This window comes from Onychostoma macrolepis, chromosome 24 (assembly GCF_012432095.1).
Source record: "Onychostoma macrolepis isolate SWU-2019 chromosome 24, ASM1243209v1, whole genome shotgun sequence".
Taxonomy (NCBI): domain Eukaryota; kingdom Metazoa; phylum Chordata; class Actinopteri; order Cypriniformes; family Cyprinidae; genus Onychostoma; species Onychostoma macrolepis.
In genome coordinates this window covers 13,139,849-13,159,192 of record NC_081178.1, presented here as the reverse complement: position 1 = coordinate 13,159,192, position 19,344 = coordinate 13,139,849, and the positions used below count along the sequence as shown (strand labels likewise).

The following is a 19,344-nucleotide window of genomic DNA, read 5'->3' as shown; positions in this document are numbered from 1 at the left end:
CGCAACAAGCTTTGCACACCTGGATTGGGGGATTTTCTGCCATTCTTTGCAAATCCTCAAGCTCGATCAGGTTGGATGGGGACCTTCGGTGGACAGCCATTTTCAGGTCTCTCCAGAGATGTTCGATAGGGTTCGAGTCAGGGCTCTGGCTGGGCCACTCTAGGACATTCACAGAGTTGTCCCTAAGCCACTCCTGTGTTGCCTTGGCTGTGTTGTGCTTAGGGTCATTGTCATGTTGGAAGGTGATCCTTCGGCCCAGTCTGAGGTCCTGAGCGCTGTGGAACAGGTTTTCATTGAGGAGATCTCTATACTTTGCTCCATTCAGCTTTCCCTCAACCCTGACCACAGCATGAGGCTGCTACCAGCACACTTTACTTTTGGGATGGTACTCTGCAGATGATGAGCAGAGCTGGTTTCCTTCAAACATGATGCTTAGAATTCCTGTCTCTGAGCTCTGCAGGTAGCTCCTTTGACCTCATGGCATGGTTTTTGCTCTGATATGCATTGTCAGCTGTGAGGCCTTTTATAGAGAGGTGTGTGCCTTTCCAAATCATGTTCAATCAATTTAATTTACCACAGGTGGACTCCAATCAAGGTGTAGAAACATCTCAGCAATGATCAAGAGAAATATGAGGCACCTGAGCTAAATTACTTATGTAAATACTTAAAATAAAATTACTTATGTCTGAATACTTATGTAAATGTGATATTTCAGGTTTTTTTCTTTTTAATAAATTTACAGACATTTCTAAAATTCTGTTTTCACTTTGTCATTATGAGGTACGGAGCGTAGATTAATGAGAAAAAAATAATAATTTAAACAATTGTAGTATCAGGCTGTAACATAACAAAATTGAAAAAAGTGAAGGGGGTCTGAATACTTTCTGAATGCACTGTACACACACACACACACATATACAGTATATAGTCATTTTATATGATTAATTTAGTACAAAAGAAATAGTTTTTACATTATTATTGTTAATATTTACAGTAGTGGCAGTATTTATATTCTTAACTTCAGTATTCAAAAAGTCACTTGGAACCAGTGTTTGCATGAAATATTTTATTCATAAAATCTCTCCATCATGCTGATGGCTTTGTTTCTTTTTCTCCAGACATGCCCATCTCATACCAAGTTGAGGGCACACGACAGGCTTTGAAGGTCTGTTTTTACCTGGAGGCATTCTACTTCCAGCAGTTACCCCAGAGACTAAGGCACGGTGGAAGCTTCAAAATCTACCCCATCCTGTTCACCCAGGGTACGATGTGTTTGTATGGACACAGTTAGCCTGAAGCATGGCCAAAAATGCTGAATTATGCTCTTTCAAAGTGAAGCTACCCTTAACTTTTTAAAAGTAATAATAGTAACTGATACATAGCTATTCGTCTGAAAGAAATCAAAAGCTTCTCGTAATCTTTCTTTAATAGCCTTGGAGAGCATGGAGGGATATTATTACCGAGAAAATGTGTCAGTGGAAGAGTATCAGGCCCAAATCAATGCTGGATCCCTGGAGAAGGTCAAGCAGTACTACAAGAGACTCCGGTAAGTTTGCTTCACCTGTCAGTCAAACTTCAGCTATGAAACTTCACAATTTTTTTCTACACCTTCAGACCTAAATGTAAATCTGTCATTGTATTTCCTGATGAGGTGAAGTTGGGAATTTGAGATGTGGTTATGGTTGCTAAGTTAGATCGCTGCCCTTTAAAAATAAAATGATGGAATTAATAACCATGTTAATATTTAATTACTAAAAATATAAACTGATAAATCACACACACACACACACACACACATTTATATACATAAAATTTATATATATATATATATATATATATATATATATATTATAAATGAATGCAATTTAAATGTTGCATTTAACAATGTTTTTAGTTTATTTATTGTTTAATTAAAAATGTTATATGAATAAACTATTAAATGTGTATTTATTTGTCAAATTGAAACAATTTTTGTAAATGTATTTAAAATTTATTTTGAATGTAAATTAGTAATTCATTTCTTAATTCATTTTTAGGTGGCATTTGTAGTTCTCTATACTGCCCTTCTTGATTACACGTGTACACTGATTTTAAAGCATTTTTTTTTCTAATATCTTGATCCTTGCTGTACTTCCAGTTTCCTTGTCTTCCTCAGAATCAGACGATACTGTCTGAAAATCAGTTATTGTTATGATATGTCAAATAGAGTTAAACAAATCTCATACTCTTTGCGCATAATTATCATGCCAGTCTGTTTGAATAATATTTTTTGATGTTGAGATGAAAGTGAATTTGCCCCCAGACCTAAAGATAAGTTCAGTTCATCAGTCTGCCAAAACTGACTATATTTCACGGCCATGACTGATATCTCAGATAAGACTATATGGCCAAAAGTATGTGGGCACCCGAACACCAAACCCATGCTTGTTAAGCACTTCTGGGAAGGATTTCTAGAAACATTGCTGCAGGGATATTCCCATCCAGTTAACTCCAGATATTTGGTTTTTCACCGCCTTCATGCTCCTTCTTTAGTTGTATGTTTAAGTCTTCCAGAGGCCTCTTGGGACATTAAAATGGTTGTTGAAACATGTAAGTTGTTTCCAAACCCTGAACATCAGCACTAATCCTCAAAATATGAGTGAATTTGATATGTTTATGGAAAATATTCATCATGTAGGATCCTAATAACATGTTCTCTGAGCAGCTGATGTTTGCTTTATAGCTCACAAGGTAAGCATCTGGTGTAGATCTCATCCGTAATTGGTTACAGTGTGCTGAGGTCAGCCAAGTTTCATTGTATTACGTGTGCCATAGGGGCATATTACTTTTGGGATTTGAATGGAAGCAAGTCTGCCAATTGTACCAGAGATCAAGTACAGTCTTGGCTTGATTCGAGGCCAGTGGAAAATGCATGAGGGGTTACTCAAGAAATATTGTCTCATTATGTGCGAACACTGTTTTGGTTTGGCTTGCCAGTATTCGTGGTGTAATGCTGACTCATTATATATACTGTACTCCCTGGCATATTGGCATTTTGAAAAAATCCCTCTATATTCCACTAATAACATGACCCTTCAGTGCCTTATCCTGGTCCTTGCTATCTGAGCATTGATATTGGCATTTTAAGCTGAGCTTGATGCATTTGTATCGACTGAATTTGAAGTGTGAACATTGCATGAAGCAAAAGGCAAATCCGCTCCTTCTTCAAAATGTCACTGTTTCGATATGGATATGACAGTATTGAGGTGGTTCTATGTGCTAGATGTTAGCCTTAATTCTAAACACGCTGCATGCATTTTCATTTTCTTGAGATTTTTTTTTCTTTGACAATGCCTAGGGATGTGAAAAACAATATAATTTCAAAATAGACTATTCAGTGGGTTGGTTGCCTGAACGACTCAATTCTTGTGTAAAAAAAAATAATTAAAAAAATGGATATAGAGCACAACTCAATGGAACAGAATGTGAAGGTCTTGAGATGTTTTTAAGAGCTTGACTATTTTTAATATATATATACAGTCATGGCCGAAAATATCGGCACGCTTGATTCTCAAAAATCTAACCTTTCATTGGATAATAAGAATTCAAAATGGGGGGAAATATCATTATGAAATAAATGTTTTTCTCTAATATACATTGGCCACAATTAATGGCACCCTTTTATTCAATACTTTTTGAAACCTCCATTTACCAGTTTAACAGCTCTAAATTTTCTCCTATAATGCCTGATGAGGTTAGAGAACACCTGACAAGAGATCAGAGACCATTCCTTCATCCAGAATCACTCCAGACCCTTTAGATTCCCAGAGCCATGTTGGTGCTTCTTCTCTTCAGTTCACCTCACTCATTTTCTATAGGGTTCAAGTCAGAGGACTGGAATGGCCATAGCAGAAGCTTGGTTTTGTGCTCAGTGACCCATTTTTGTGTTGTTTTTGAGGTTTGTATTTGGATTATTGTACGGTTGGAAGATCCAAATATGGCCCATTATAAGATTTCTAACAGAGTCAGTCACTTATTTCAGTATTGAGTCAGTATTTGATGGAATCCATGATGCCATGTGTCTAAAAAAGATGTCCAGGACCTCCAGCAGAAATATAGGCCCACAACATCAAAAATACAGCAGTATATTTCATTGTACACATGGTGTACTTTTTATCCCTGTGTTCACCAAACCCATCTTGAGTGTTTGCTGCTAAAAAGCAAATTTTTTAGTTTCATCTGACCATAGAAGCCAGTCCTATTTGAAGTTCCAGTCGTGTCTGATAACTGAATATGCTGGAGTTTGTTTTTGGATGAGCTAGGAGAATTTTTCTTGAAACCCTCCCAAACAACGTGTGGTGATGTAGGTGCTTTTTGGCAATTTTTTTTAAGGTTTTCTGACCCCGAGACTCAACTATTTTCTGCAATTCTCCAGCTGTGGTCCTTGGAGAGTCTTTAGCCACTCAAACTCTCCTTCTCACCGTGCATTAGGACGATATAGACACACGTCCTCTTCCAGGCAGTTTCGCAACATTTTATGTTGATTGGAAATTCTTAATTATTGCCCTGATGGTGGAAATGGGAATTTTCACTGCTCTAGCTCTTTTCTTAAAGCCACTTCACTAATTTGTGAAGCTCAATTATCTTTTGCTGCACATCAGAAATATATTCTTTGGTCTTTCTCATTGTGATGGATGACCTTTGTTTTCCCTCCTATTTATATTTCTGTGAAACAGGAAGCCATGGCTGGAAAATTTCATGTTCATAATCACCCTGGAGTGCTCAAAAATGTGAATATGAATGGGAATATACTTCAGAGATATTTTACCCATAAGAATTTTTAGGGGTGCCAATAATTGTGTCCAACGTGTATTTATTTCATAATGATATTTCCCCCCATTTTAAATTCTTATTATCCAATGAAAGGTTAGATTTTTGTGAATTATTTAAATAAAAGATCAAAAGGATTAACAATGCAGATTAATTTTCACAGCCTTCTTTGATCGTATTTACCAAGGGTACCGTTATTTTTGGCCATGACTGTATGTGTATATATATACATTATTTTTCCAAATTTTTTTCACATTTTCTTGGTTAAATAAACATATATATATATATATATATATATATATATATATATATATATATATATATATATATATATATATATTATATTTTACATTAACAATGTAATCAATATTCTATTTATTAAAGCCAAGTATGAATCAAGTTAATGTTTTTAAGCATTTTACATTTATTCCAAAATAATACCTCAAGGCACTAACAATTAAAACAATATATTTTATATGTGAACTTATGTTCTTCTTTTAATAATTACCTTTGAACTATTTTTTTCATTTTTCGGATCATTAGTCATCAAAGCTCGGTAAATATTGGTCACAGACACAAAGATTTACTTTAAATTAATTTCACCAAACTGATCATGATCATGTTTTCAGGATATTTCAAGGTTTTCAGGATATTTGTTATGTCTTATTGTCTTATTTTAACATAACAAATATCTAAGTGTGTGAGTTGTTTACTTACTTTTTTAAATTATTCTTCCCACTAATGCCAATATATTGTTCATTCAGACTGATTCGCGAACGCGGAATGCACACAAACACAAGAGGCGGGATTTATCGCATGAACCAGTCACAGCTGATCATAACCAGTCATATCCAATCATATTGCGATGGAGGCGTTGTCTCCTCTCACGTGACTTTCCCCCATTCATTCTCAATTACCCCCCACTAAACCCACTGCACGCTTTAGGGGGTCTGTTAAAACTCAATGGGCTCAGGGGAGGCAAGAGAGACGCAGACTCCCGCTGTAATTTTACCTGCTGGTGTCACTGTTGGACAATGTTTCTTTAGAAAATCGAGTTTATAATGTTGGCGTTGTTTTATTTTTGTACTACAATTTTGTTTTCTCATCCAATATTTTAGGAGGCACTGCCTCCCTTGCCTTCTCTGTGAAAACACCCCTGATATATATCTCAAATATATAAGTGTATATAAATAAATATATAAATGATTAATATAATTATTTATAAAGCTGAGTCATTAGCCAGATACAGTGAAAATGGTGCATTTGCATTACAAATACAACAGTACTGATGACAGTGTGTTTCATCATTCATGTGATTTCCCAGGGCTTGTGGTTTTCAATTGGATTTTTGTGGTTGTTATGCAGGTGTTGAAAGGCCCTGCAGGTAAAGTGATTCAGCTTAGTCATAGCAAGATGGAGGCTTTTTCAGAAAGCTGTGCAGATGAGCTTGAAATGAATTGACAGGGAGCCTTCTGGTGTAATGTGGAGCAGATGTAATCTGAGAGAGCAGACAGAGAAGAATGAGAGGGGTGTGGAGGCAGAAGGAGAAATATAAGAGTAAAGAAGAGGGAATTAGAAACTGAGACTATCTTAGAACCCAAAGGACAGATGTAGGGTTGCCAGATTTGCCAGGGTTGCCAGTCTTTATTTGTCACATGACTGGTTTTGTTTAATATCTTATGTTTGTTTGTTCCTTCACTGTTTAGATTTTATTTATTTATAATTTAATTACAAATGTCAGATCTTACAAAATGACCCCTGCAAAGCCAAGCTATACTGTGCTTTGCACATCTTTGGCATTTGTAAATGATTGACAGTATTGATTGGCCATTTTGCATCTTCAACTGTATCACGTTCTGAGCTCACTGACAAGTATAATTGATATTATGCTGCATAAACCTGACCAGGCCCCTCGCTAATGTTGGTAATGATTAGAATAGAAAAGAATACCAAAAAAGTCAGAATGTCTGGAGTCTGGGGATAGAGGGATGTCTGTAGACTGCTTATTATGGGGACTGCAGAGCGAACTCATGGAATTTTTCATAGTACAGTCATAACGTGAAGGGAACGTTAAATAACAAGATATGTTTCTTATCATTTAGACAAGCTAGACTGGATTTTGAGTTGAGATCAGCTATAATGCCTGAAGAGAATTATCACTCCTATTTATCTCTATTAGAAATATTAGCTATAGATATATGTTGCTTCAGCATCACCATGATGAAACGAAGGCGCATTTGCATTAAACCCAGATGAAACATATTGTATATTACTGTTCAGATGTGAAGTACATTACATCTGACACGACTGTTGTTGCTCATCAGAGTAAAGCCAGGAGATTGACTCAGCGGTCTTACCACAAAGACCCACCATCTGTCTTTACCAAAAGACCATCTTAAGCACATGCCAGGATATATTTGGGCTATAATTTCAACTACACTGGAGTCTGTGTGTCCGTGTTTATGTCTTAAAGGAGATCCCCAAGTCATGTATTATCTCCAGATCGTCTTTAAGTCAACCTATCCTGACTGATGAGGTCACTACAATCATCACACAAAAAAAAATCTCATCTGAAAATAACAAACACATGTCAGGTCTCATGTGAATGGGATCTTTGCATTTACTGTATGTGCATTAATATAAGTATCAGTGATTGATGTTGATTTTAATGTGCTTTTTGTTTGCTGTTGTTTGTTGTTGCAATAAATTTGTTTAATCTTTTTCGCTGAATTAATAACCTTTTGGCTTTAATCTTTAAACCATTACAGTGGAAATACAAAAATATCAAAATATTGATCAAATATCATAAAAAACTGATTGTGTATATACACTGTTCTGAATTAATTACATATATATTTTCAATATTGATAAGAATGAGAGAGATATTTCATGAGCACCAAATCAGCATATTAAACTGATTTCTGAAGGGTCATGTGACACTGCTCAAAATTCAGCTTTGCATTCACTGAAAAATAAAAGACATTTTAAAATAGAAAACAGTTATTTTAAATTGTGATATTACTGTAATATATTACTGTTTTTACTGTGATGTAAAGTACATATATACACACACTTCAAACATGACATCTTTTTAATAGAATTGTCGTGTTTGGTTAAAATATCTACAAATTCTTAACATATCAGTTTATTTGGGAAGCAACACTGCATGAAATATTTGGTATTTATTTTCATAGATTGCATGTATATTTTGTCTCAGTACTCTGGTAGGTTATTTTGACTTCTTTTAAGTATGCTGTAAAAAGTGATAAGTTGACTTAACTTAAAAAAATTGAGGAAACCTGTTGCCTTAAAATTTTTAAGTAAATGATAATTTAAAAAATAAGTTAATTGAATTGTCAAGTTCACTTAACTTTAAAAAAAAAAAAATTATTATGTACTTAATTTTAAGGCAACGGGTTTCCTCAATTTTTTTAAGTTAAGTCAACTTTCACTTTTTACAGTGTACAAACAAAACTTTTTATACACAAAGTCCTATATGTTTTGTAGAGAGAGAGATTATGTGATGTGTCATTCCATCACATGATGTAATAGCAAGAATGAGAATTGACAAAAGTGAAGGTGTGAAAGGAAGGTGCAGCTAGTATAGAGACACAGGTATAGTGGCAGAAGTATCCATCATTTGTAAATATGTCTGTATTACTACATTTAAAACTAGCTCATATTTGCAGCTTTGGAAGCCCTCAGAGTTGATGTCGGCTCCAGTCTTTTTTCGTGGAAAGCACATTTGGAGACAGCACAGTACTTCTTTTCATGTGGAATGGAAATTAAAATAGTTTGATTACAGTTGGCACATTTAATCAAATCCATGTCTCATCTGGTAGTTTTTAAGCGTTCTTTAAGTCAAGTTTATGTCCAGTTCATGTCGAGTTCATCTTCAGTATCCCTTCATAAACAGGACTTCAAAGTGTGGAATCAAAACTGCTCCTAATACACCCAGTAAGTCAGTAATACAGTTGAGACCTTGATGTGGCACCAGATATGTATGTGGTGGCTGATTTTTCTGATGAGGAACAGCCAAAAAAGACTCCAGCCAGCTTCTTTTAAGTCATTTGGGCTTCATTTCAAGTTCTGTGGATTGTTAGATTCATTCTACAAGTTTGTAGACTAAAAAAACACTTGGTTTTCGATTGTTCTTCTAAACAAGGCGCTCACAGCTGATTTCAAACCTAAACTCCAGATGCCCACAAGTTCTTTGTTTTTTACTGAGTTACTGAAGTGCAACTTGTTTGTAGTGGTCTCTGCGGTGCGAGTCATGTGGATGTGGTGGGTTTGATACAGATGGATAGCTCGTTCTTGTAGCACTCTGGCCCTTTGTTAGGCTTCTGCATTGTAGGATGTGCGTGTTAGACAGATGGATTAATGGCTGTACTTATCAGCCGGTAAAAAATCAACGCTTGGCTAATCACATGTCTAGAAGTGGCTGTAAGAGCAGAAATTGGTTGAGTGATCTGGTCCCAATGGGAAGACACCTAAACATGGGCTAAAATATATTTGAGTGTGTCTGTTAGAGCGATTTTGTGCCAGCTTGGAAGGAACCAGCATGACATCATGTTTGCAAATCTGTTTGTAATTAGTCAAGGTTTGTTGAGGTCATGCTTTGGGTCATGATGGCGGTTGAGGCCCAATGCTATTTGTAGATTTATTGGTCTACTTTAAGGCATGATGGCCTGGCAGCCTGATAATGACCATGATGCAATGGTGAGCCTCAGAAAAACCAAATAAAAACAAACCACATTGGCAGAGGTCACAATATTAGCCAAACTAAAATTACTGTAAATGTTAGACTAGGGGTGTAGAGGGGGGAAAAAAACAACCATTATAAAAAAAAATAAATAAAAAAAACCTGTTTAGCTTGGTCAGTAATGATTAATTTAATTTAATTTAATTTAAAGCAAATATTGACTGTATTCTCAATGATGATCTTTTAATGAGAAGATCACAGTGAAGACTTTAACTAAGTGAACACCTGGCTACTTCAGTTAGTGCTGAAACTTGAAGATCACCATCGAGTTTAAGGCCCTTTGAAACTGAAGCACTTGTTTCCTAATTTTTATAGCCTCTGTCCTTCAAATTACTTAATTACATGATTTAAATGACAGAGGAGATAATGTTTTTAGACCCCTGTCTAACGTCATACTGCTTTTGACCCCCACAGAAATACACACTTCCCTTCTCCAGAGTTAATGATGTTGATGATGAATTTATTCTGTGATTTATTTTATTTTATTTTATTTCCACTGTCAAATTCTCATGTCTAAATACTAAATACATAATATCATGGTCCCACTGAGGCATGCTGTATTCATGCATCAGTGTCTAATCATGCCTGAAGACCCCAAAGCACACTGGGTAATGCTTGTGAAATCCTGTAGGGCCAAAAGCGATGTTTTTTTTATTTTTAGTTTTTAAGATGAAACAGTGGCTGCAATTTGCTTTTAGGCCCAGAGAACAGAGGCGCAGCGAGATTGGCCCATCCTTGGATCCTGTCCAGCATTTCCATTAAAGTCGCTCATAAGAGCCCATGGAGAGAAAACACAGGCCATCAGTTACTGCACAGTGTGCCTTAAAGGAAGGACCACTGCTGAGTTACGACTCCTGCAGGAGGGTCCCACATTCACCACACACAGACCAGTACAGCAGAGCGTATTTTAATATAGATAACACTGCCCTCTGTTTTAATGGATTACATTTGCCTGCATGAATAGCAGCCCTGTAATCGCAGTAAGCCCACCAGAACCAGAAAACATTTCCACAGTACAGGGGGGTTTTGTTGTTATGCTTTACCTTTGATGAAATTTTACGCTACTTGACTCTGAGATCTTGTGTATTATTTTTTTCTTTTTTTCTTCCTTTACTCTTTCTTTCTTAATTGCTAATTATACAAAAAAAAAAATAAAGTACTGTAGTAATACAATTTTTTTCACTGACTGTTAATATCATTGGACTTTTTTTTTCTTTTCCCTAGTACACTACCTTACAAAATTTGGGTAATATTTATTTTGTTTATTTATTTATATTTCAAGGATGCATTTATTTGATCAAAAATATAGTAAAACAGTAATATTGTGCAATATTATTACAATGATAAATTACTATTTTCAATTTTAACGTAGTTTAAAATGTAATTTCTTCCTTATTATTCCAGTCTTTGGTGTCAAATGATCCTTCAGAAATCATTCTAATATGCTGATTTGCTACATACATTTTCAATTATTATTATCAGTGATAAAAACAATTGTAGTTCTTAATATTTTTGTGGAAGCCATGATACATTGTTTTCAGGATTCCTTTGATAAAGAAAACATTCAAAAGAACAGCATTTATTTATAATGGAACATTATACATTTATTTTAGTGTCACTTTTGATCAATGTAATGTGTCCTTGATATTAATTTCTTTTTAAAAAGTTGTCTTCATATAAATGTGATTGTACATGAATTAGGTTACATTTCATATTCATAAGTTAAAATACCATGGGTTTACTATCTGACATAGAAAGTATTTTTTTCTGTATATCTTTCTTTCTATTTGCTAACTACAGTAACACATTTTTTTTTAAATTATATTATTAAGTACTATATAATTTTTTGGCATGTACAGTAAAATTGTATTATTTTTGGTATATTGAAGTAGCATATCAAAGGTAGGATGGGATTTTGTGGGAAAATCTCTCAACCCTACATATACCCTCATACACACCTCCTGTCAGTGCAGTGTTCTCAGTAGTGAAGTGTTGGCATGAGTTGTTGTCTCTGCCGTGAAACTGAACGGTGGATGGGCGATTGATCTAGTAACATAAATCGTCAGCTCCATCTGGTGCTGCTTGAGCCCGCCAGACTTGGATGTTTGGTTTTGTGATGCGTGAAGGCCCGATCTGCCCGTCTGGTGTGTGGTACTTTGAGTAACGCAGCAGGCTATTGTTTTAAAACAGTGGACTCTTTAATCAGTCTGAAGTGAGGGGCACACTACATCAAACTGTACTGGTGTAGAAAAAACAGGACTTGAACCGGGAAGGAATAGTTCACACAAAATATTTACATTTTCTGAAAATTGACTCACCCTCAGACCATCCAAGATGTAGATTAATTTGTTTCTTCTTCGGAACAAGTTTGAAATTCAGTATTACATCACTTGCTCATCAGTGGATCCTCTGCAGTGAATGGGTGCCGTCAGAATAAGGGTCCAAACAGCTGATAAAAAGTAATCCACACAACTCCTGTCCATCAATCCGTGCCTTGTGAAGCAAAAAGCTGCATTTCAGTAAGAAACTTCAAACGAGTCTTCTAGCAATGATATTACTTTGTTCAGTTTAAAAGTCATCTAATCTGAATCAGGAGAGACATATGCACAGATCAAGCATCGATTACAAGCCAAAACAGTTCTAAACAATTTGATGGATTTTGATGTGAGAGGACAATATAGGGTGGACTTTTTCACTGGAAGAAGCTTTATTATGGATTACGAACTGGTAGTTTAGCCAGAAGCAACGGTTTAAACATAAAATGCCTTAATGATTGATTTGTTTCTTTATTACAATCATGCGGATTTTCGCTTCACAAGACATTAAATGATGGACTGGAGTTGTGTGGATTACTTGTGGATTATTGTGATGGTTTTATCAGTGGACTCTCATTCTGACGGCACCCATTCACTGCAGAGGATCCAAAGCTAAATTTCTTCAAATCTGTTCAGCTGAATGAACAAAATCATCTACATCTTGGATGACCTGAGGGTATATACATTTCAAAAACTTCAGAATTTTTTTTTCTGGTGTATCACCTCATAATAGATTGTGTTTGTCTTTCATACTTTTCTCTTATAAAGAATCCTCGATAGATTTCAGTCAAACTGAGTGTGGCCCTGGGTTACAGAGCACTTTTCAAATCCTACTCTGAAATGGCCAGGCAAGGACCTCTTTGGAGACTTTGCAGATGGATGTGGCCATGGCTTAATCTGAGACTTTAGGCCATCTGCAGGAAGGGTGACAGATTAAAACTACAGAGGCTGAAACTTCACATAAATGATCAAGCAGCCGGCACAGAACTGCTGGATTGCGAAGGTCTTGTGTCGGCAGACTGCGAGGCATTTATCTTCTTGACTGAAATTACAGAGTTCATTTTCTTTTTCCCTTGTCTCCTCTCTGTTTTTCTCTGCTTTTCAACACTCTGTTGTAGTCAGGGTCAGTAAATATCAGACAATTTGAATATATATATATATATATATATATATATATATATATATTTAGAGAGGTTTAATCATATCTTGTCACTGCTTTGCACGTAAATATGAAAAATAAACATTTAAATGTGAAATTGATAATAATAATAATTATTATTATTATTCAAAAGTTTGGGATCCGTAATATTTTTAATGTTTTTAAAAGGCGATTCTTATACCAACCAGTGCTGATTTTATTTGATCAAAACTACAGTAAAAACAGTAATATTATGGAATATTATTACAATTTAAAAGAACTGTTTTCTATTATAATATATTTAAAATTTTAATTTATTTCAGGGATGGTAAAGCTGAATTTTCAGCATCATTACTCCAGTCTTCAGTATCACATGATCTTTCAGAAATCATTCTAATATGCTGATTTGCTGATCAAGAAACATTTCTTATTATTATCAGTGCTGAAAACAGTGCTTAATATTTTTGGAAACCGTGATATATTCCTTTCAGGTTCTTCGATTAATTTTCTTTCTTTCTTTCTTTAAAAAAAATGTTACTGACCCCAAACTTTTGAACGGTAGCATATATACAGGTGCATCTCAAAAAATTTGAATATCGTGAAAAAGTTCTTTTTTTGGTAACTTATTTAAAAAAGTAAAACATTCATATATTCTAGATTCATTACATGTAAAGTAAAACATTTCAAAAGTTTTTTTTTTTTTTGTTTTCATTTTGATTATTAGAGCTTACAGCTCATGAAAGTCAAAAATCCAGTATCTCAAAATATTAAAATATTTCCTAAGACCAATGAAAAAAAAAGGATTTGCAAAATAGAAAAGTTCAAGTTCTTTAAAGTATGTTCATTTATGCACTTAATACTTGGTTGTGGCTCCTTTAGCACAAATGTCAGCATCAGTGAAGTGTGAATGGAAGCGATCAGCCTGTGGCACTGCTGAGGCACTATTGTTGGATCGACTGTTTCTCATCTTTCTCTTGAAAACATATTCCATATGTGGTTCAGGTCAAGCATGTTGGCTAGCCAATCAAGCACAGTAATATTATGGTCAGCAAACCACTTGGAAGTGGTTTTGGCACTGTGGGCAGGTGCTAAAGTCCTGCTGGAAAAGGAAATCAGCATCTCTATAAAGCTTGTCAGCAGATGGAAGCATAAAGTGCTCCAAAATCTCCTGGTAGACGGCTGCATTGACTTTGGACTTGATAAAGCACAATGAACCAACATCAGCAGACGTCACGGCACCCCAAATCATCACTGACTTCGGAAACTTCACGCTGGACTTCAAGCAGCTTGGATTCTGTGCCTCCAAATGAAATGCAAAATTTACTTTATCTGAAAAGAGGACTTTGGACCACTGAGCAACAGTTCAGTTCTTTTTCTCCTTAGCCCAGGTTAGATGCTTCTGACGTTGTTTCTGTTTCAGAAATGGCTTGGTAGCCCTTTTCCTTAAGACTTTGGAGCATGGTGACTCTTGATGCACTGATTCCAGCTTCAGTCCACTCCTTGTGAAGCTCTCCCAAGTGTTTGAATCGGCTTTGCTCGACAGTATTCTCAAGCTGTCATCCCTGTTGCTTGTGCACCTTTTCCTACCCAATTTCTTCCTGTGAACAGCCAACCCTTTCAGTAATGACCTTCTGTGACTTACCCTCTTTGTGTGTCAGTGATTGTCAATGATTGTCTTCTGTACCATTGCCAAGTCAGCAGTCTTCCCCATTGTTGTGGTTTCAAAGAACAAGAGATACTCGGAACTTATACTGTAGGGATGGTCATTTAAAGAAACTTAAATGTAAATATTATAATATTTTGAGATACTGGATTTTTGACTTTCATGAGCTGTAAGTTCTAATCATCAAAATTAAAACAAACAAAAAAAAAACTTTTGAAATGTTTTACTTTACATGTAATGAATCTAGAATATATGAGTTTCACTTTTTGAAATAAGTTACAAAAAAAAATGTTTTTCACGATATTCTATTTTTTTTACATGCACCTGCATATAATATTTGTTCAAACTCTCTTTATTGATTAATTTTTTTTCAATCGAATAGTAAACTTATAGTAAATAGTAAACTGTTATTTTACCCAGAAAGCTGCCAAAAGGACTGAATTGAAATGTAGCTTTATTTATGGCATTATGATCACAGACATCCCTTTGTATTACACAGCATTGAAATGGCTACAGTAGCTATTGATGTCCAGCAGTTGATGAATCAGCTTAGAAGCCTTGATGGATGTTTCTAAGGCAATTAACCTCCAATAGTGTTTGTTTGTGCTTTGCAGGATATGTTGGGTGCTGCTTAATGAAATGAAGATGAAAATCCTTTTGTAAATCAGTGGAATTAGTGTTTAAAGCTCTTAGTGCTTTAAGCTGATGGCCTCAGGGTGTTTCTAAAGAACTTTGCTTAATGCTTTCCATTACACTAACGTGAGCTGCCTTAATTAGTATGCAGGGTGAGTAGGATCTTATTATGGCAGCTCAAGACTCCGCGCATATGAACGCTTGTTTGTTTTTGTTTTTTTTGAGAGAGAATACCTGAGTCTGCCTTTGAAAACATCATTTGGCTTTATTAATAGTCTCTAATAGTGCCACACTTCTAGTTTCACATTTTCATATCATCTGCTCCAATCAGTGAAGGATTAATATCTTTGACTAATTAACAATAATATTAATGCTGCGTCAAATGAGAATATTATCGTGATAAATCTCTCCCTTGCTGGGTGCAGATGGCAGATTAATTTTCCTGACAATAAACATGTGCTGCAATATGCCATGGAACCAGAACCACAAAACAGACAGGATTTTGCCACACGTCTTTATAGGGGTGTACAATAAAAGGGTGATAATTTGATTTAAAATTATCTTATTCTGGTTTGTTCTGCCCATGCTTACTAACCCTATACTATACATAAACAAACAAACAAACAAACAAATAAAATAAAAATGTTTTAAAATTTATGTAGGAATAAATAAATAAATATAATATTTTTATTCCTCTTTTGTTGTGTTGACCAGAATGCCATCACATGAATTCTCTTTCAACTCCTCTACTGCCACCTATGGCTGTTAGGGTTACTGCAGCCAGTAATTGACATCTGGAAGGAATCCCAGTACTGTAGATATGCATTGTTTTGTTTGTAGCAACTGCTTTGTTTGTAGTCTGAAGAATTCTTACAACCAGCTTTCTTTTTATGTAAATCAAACCCCAAATTAAGTTTTACAGCACATCCTGTGTTGCTTGTATATGCAATCATTTGTCTCTGCGTGTTCACTGCTTACACTAACTTGTCTGTATTAATCATCCATAGGGCCTTTTATCTGGATAAATCGAACCTTCCCCCCAGCTCGGCTCCCAAAGCAGCCTTCATAGACAAGGTATGTGCCATCGCTTACTATACAATCTGCAGGGACTTGTGGGAAATCTGTGTTTATGGCAGTACAGTGAAGCTAGTTATTTATTGAATGCATTTATTGATTCTCAATAATGAAAAAAAGGAACCTGCTAAGTTCTGTCATTAATTGCTCACCTTCATGTCGTTCCAAATCCATATGTTCTTATTTTTTCATTGAAACACAAAGATGAATTTTTAAGAATCTTCACACAGCAACCCAACAGTTCAATCAAGAATGACTTGTGAATCAAAATCAGTTGAACACAAGAAACGAATCAGTCTAATTTATAAATGAGTTGTTCTTTTGAGTCAGTTCTTTTTAGTGAAGCATTTGATCTAATCCACAAACTAGACTGAATGATTCTTTCACGAATCGAACTGATTCGGTCCTCCACAGCAGTTTACAAGTCAAAGCTCACTTAAAACGATTTATTTGTGTGTTTATCAATTTTTAGAGCTTGGTTACTATGAACTGTCATTGTTTGGAAAAGCATGACAATTCTAGATGTTTCACAGATGAAGGTAAATTATATGCACTCTTAAAAATAAAGGCTCTTTATTGGTATTGATGGTTCTATGAAGAAACTTGAACATCCATGGAACCTTTTCATTACACAAAAGGTCCTTTATATTGAAAAAGTGTTTTTGGATTATTAAATTGTTCCTTACGCTAAGAAAAAAAAAAGTGTTCTTTTACAGTATGCTATCGCATATGAAACCCTTCTACTGGAACTTTTATTTTTCAGACCATGGGTTTGGAACATCAGAGTGTGATTAAATGATAGCAGAGTTATCATTTTTGGGTGAACTATCCCTGTAATATGGAATGTTATTGTAATGTTATTCTGTTACTCTCTCTCTTTGTAGCTGATGCGTCCTCTGAATGCTCTGGATGAGTTGTACAGACTGATGGAAAGTTTTATCTCGTGTCGGCGGACGGCTGCGTGCCAGTTCACAGCCTGTGGAGCGTCTGGAGTCGGGCTGCTCACCGTGGCCTCGGAGCTGTGCAGCCGCCTGGGAGCTTGTCACATCGTCATGTGTAACAGCGGAGTACACCGGTCAGCCTGGGTTACACACACATACACTCACACTCCTCCTTTCCCTTCTGTCCGAGAGGCATCAGGCATTCGTCAGGGACTCTGTCTAAGTGGAACGCTTCTGTTTTTTCCTCCCCTGTCTTTTTTTCCTTTCTGTCTGTAGCTTGGAGCAATTTACTTCCTGTCACTTATGTCTTTTATCCTGTTTTCTTCTCTGCAGCCTCAATCTTTCTTCAGTTTTGGCAAGGTTTTTTGGGTTTATCTCGATGGTTCTATTGCAGTCTTCCTCTATTCAGTCTCTCCTCCTCGTACCATTTAATATTCAATTTCCTCTTTTGTATGAATACGTAATAATCCTCATTACATGCTCATGTATCATTCCATAAATACACCTTTCTCTGCACTAATCATTCATCCAAAGCAATTATGAATATTCAGCGTCTCAGTTCTACATTTAGAAGGTCTCGCTTAATCCATCTTTTTAGAGATGGTCCAGACAGCTCTATTTCTCTAAGGGTTCTTTCTCAGTTTCTCTTAACTGAAGGGACATATTTTATTCAATTCAAGGCCACTTTTAGTATCACCCAGAGCTGATGTACTTCTTTCAACAGTTCTTTTGTTGTTCATTTTCAGTTTCAAGTGTCACTGTGTATCAGTACCTTATTTCATAGGCCTTGTTATTATGGGGCTTACAATGCAGCACTGTATTAATATTCTGCATATATTCAGGTTTTGTTGAAAACATCTCACTAATATTCAAAAGTCTGGGTTTGGTATGTTTTTTTTTTCTTTTTCTAATGTTTAATTCATTTTAAGTCACTTTGATCAAAATACATATTACAGTTAATTTTATTACAATTTAAGATAATTTTTCAATTTTAATATATTTTAAAATGTAATTTTTATTGTGATGCAACGCTGAATTTTCAGCAGCCATTACTTCAATCTTCAGTGTCACATGATCCTTCAGAAATCATTCTAATATGCTGATTTGCTGCCCAAGAAACATTTCTTATCATCAATGCTGAACTTCTGCTTGATACTTTTGTGGTGACTTTGATATACAGTATATCTTTTTACAGGATTCTTTGAACATTTATTTGATTTATTTTATACTTATTTGAAAGTCTTTGCTATCACTTTTGATCAATTTAATGCATCCTTGCTGAATAAAAGTATTGATTTCAAAAACAAAAAACTCACTGACCCCAAACTTTTGAACAGTGGTATACTGTATATCACACTGATTGAATATCCAGCGTTCAAAATAACCACCAATGATGACATCATCAAAATAGTTGCATAATGAATTTTAATAGGGTTTCATTCAATCTATTGGTTGAATATGAATTGAACTGGCCACAATACACAGGAAGTTGAACTGGAATTTGAATTGCAATTTCAAAAAAACGCAACAGGAAATGGCATTCATGGAAATTAAGTGTTCTTCCACCCTTTAAGGCCTGTAAAACATTTTTAATCTTTGCTAAACATTATTTAATTAGTTAATCAGTTAAAAATTACACTTAGAGAAATATAAATTTCTTGGAATTTCAGTTTAGTTATAATTCTGCTTTCTTACTTACAGTTTTTCAACCGCTTACACACATTTTCAAAACTTTGCCTCTTTTTTTCAAAACTTTACACACAAATCCAAGAATTGCACACACAAAATGCAAAATGCCTCACATCTCTTGCAAAATGAAGCACTGCATTCAAAATATTACAAACTTAAAAGCAAACATTTGCAAACACCTTTGCCATAATATTAACTCCTGTTAGATTTTTGTGTGTTACATAGAGAATTGTGTGTTGTGTTTTGCAAAAAGTGTTTTAAATTGTTTTTATTTCATTGAGTCAAAGGCCGAGAATTTGTGTATGGTTTTGCAAATTTGA

At 35.2% G+C, this 19,344-nt stretch overlaps 1 protein-coding gene across 2 annotated transcripts in view; it reads left to right on the top strand.

Annotated features, from left to right (window-relative positions):
• Positions 1-19,344, top strand: part of prex2 (phosphatidylinositol-3,4,5-trisphosphate-dependent Rac exchange factor 2) — a 152,908-nt gene that overhangs the window by 112,999 nt on the left and 20,565 nt on the right. For both annotated transcript variants that reach the window (XM_058765209.1, XM_058765208.1), the window contains exons 34-37: positions 1,119-1,262; positions 1,432-1,546; positions 16,328-16,394; positions 17,279-17,469. In XM_058765209.1, coding sequence (XP_058621192.1) covers positions 1,119-1,262; positions 1,432-1,546; positions 16,328-16,394; positions 17,279-17,469 — 517 coding nt within the window. The remainder of the gene's footprint in view (positions 1-1,118; positions 1,263-1,431; positions 1,547-16,327; positions 16,395-17,278; positions 17,470-19,344) is intronic.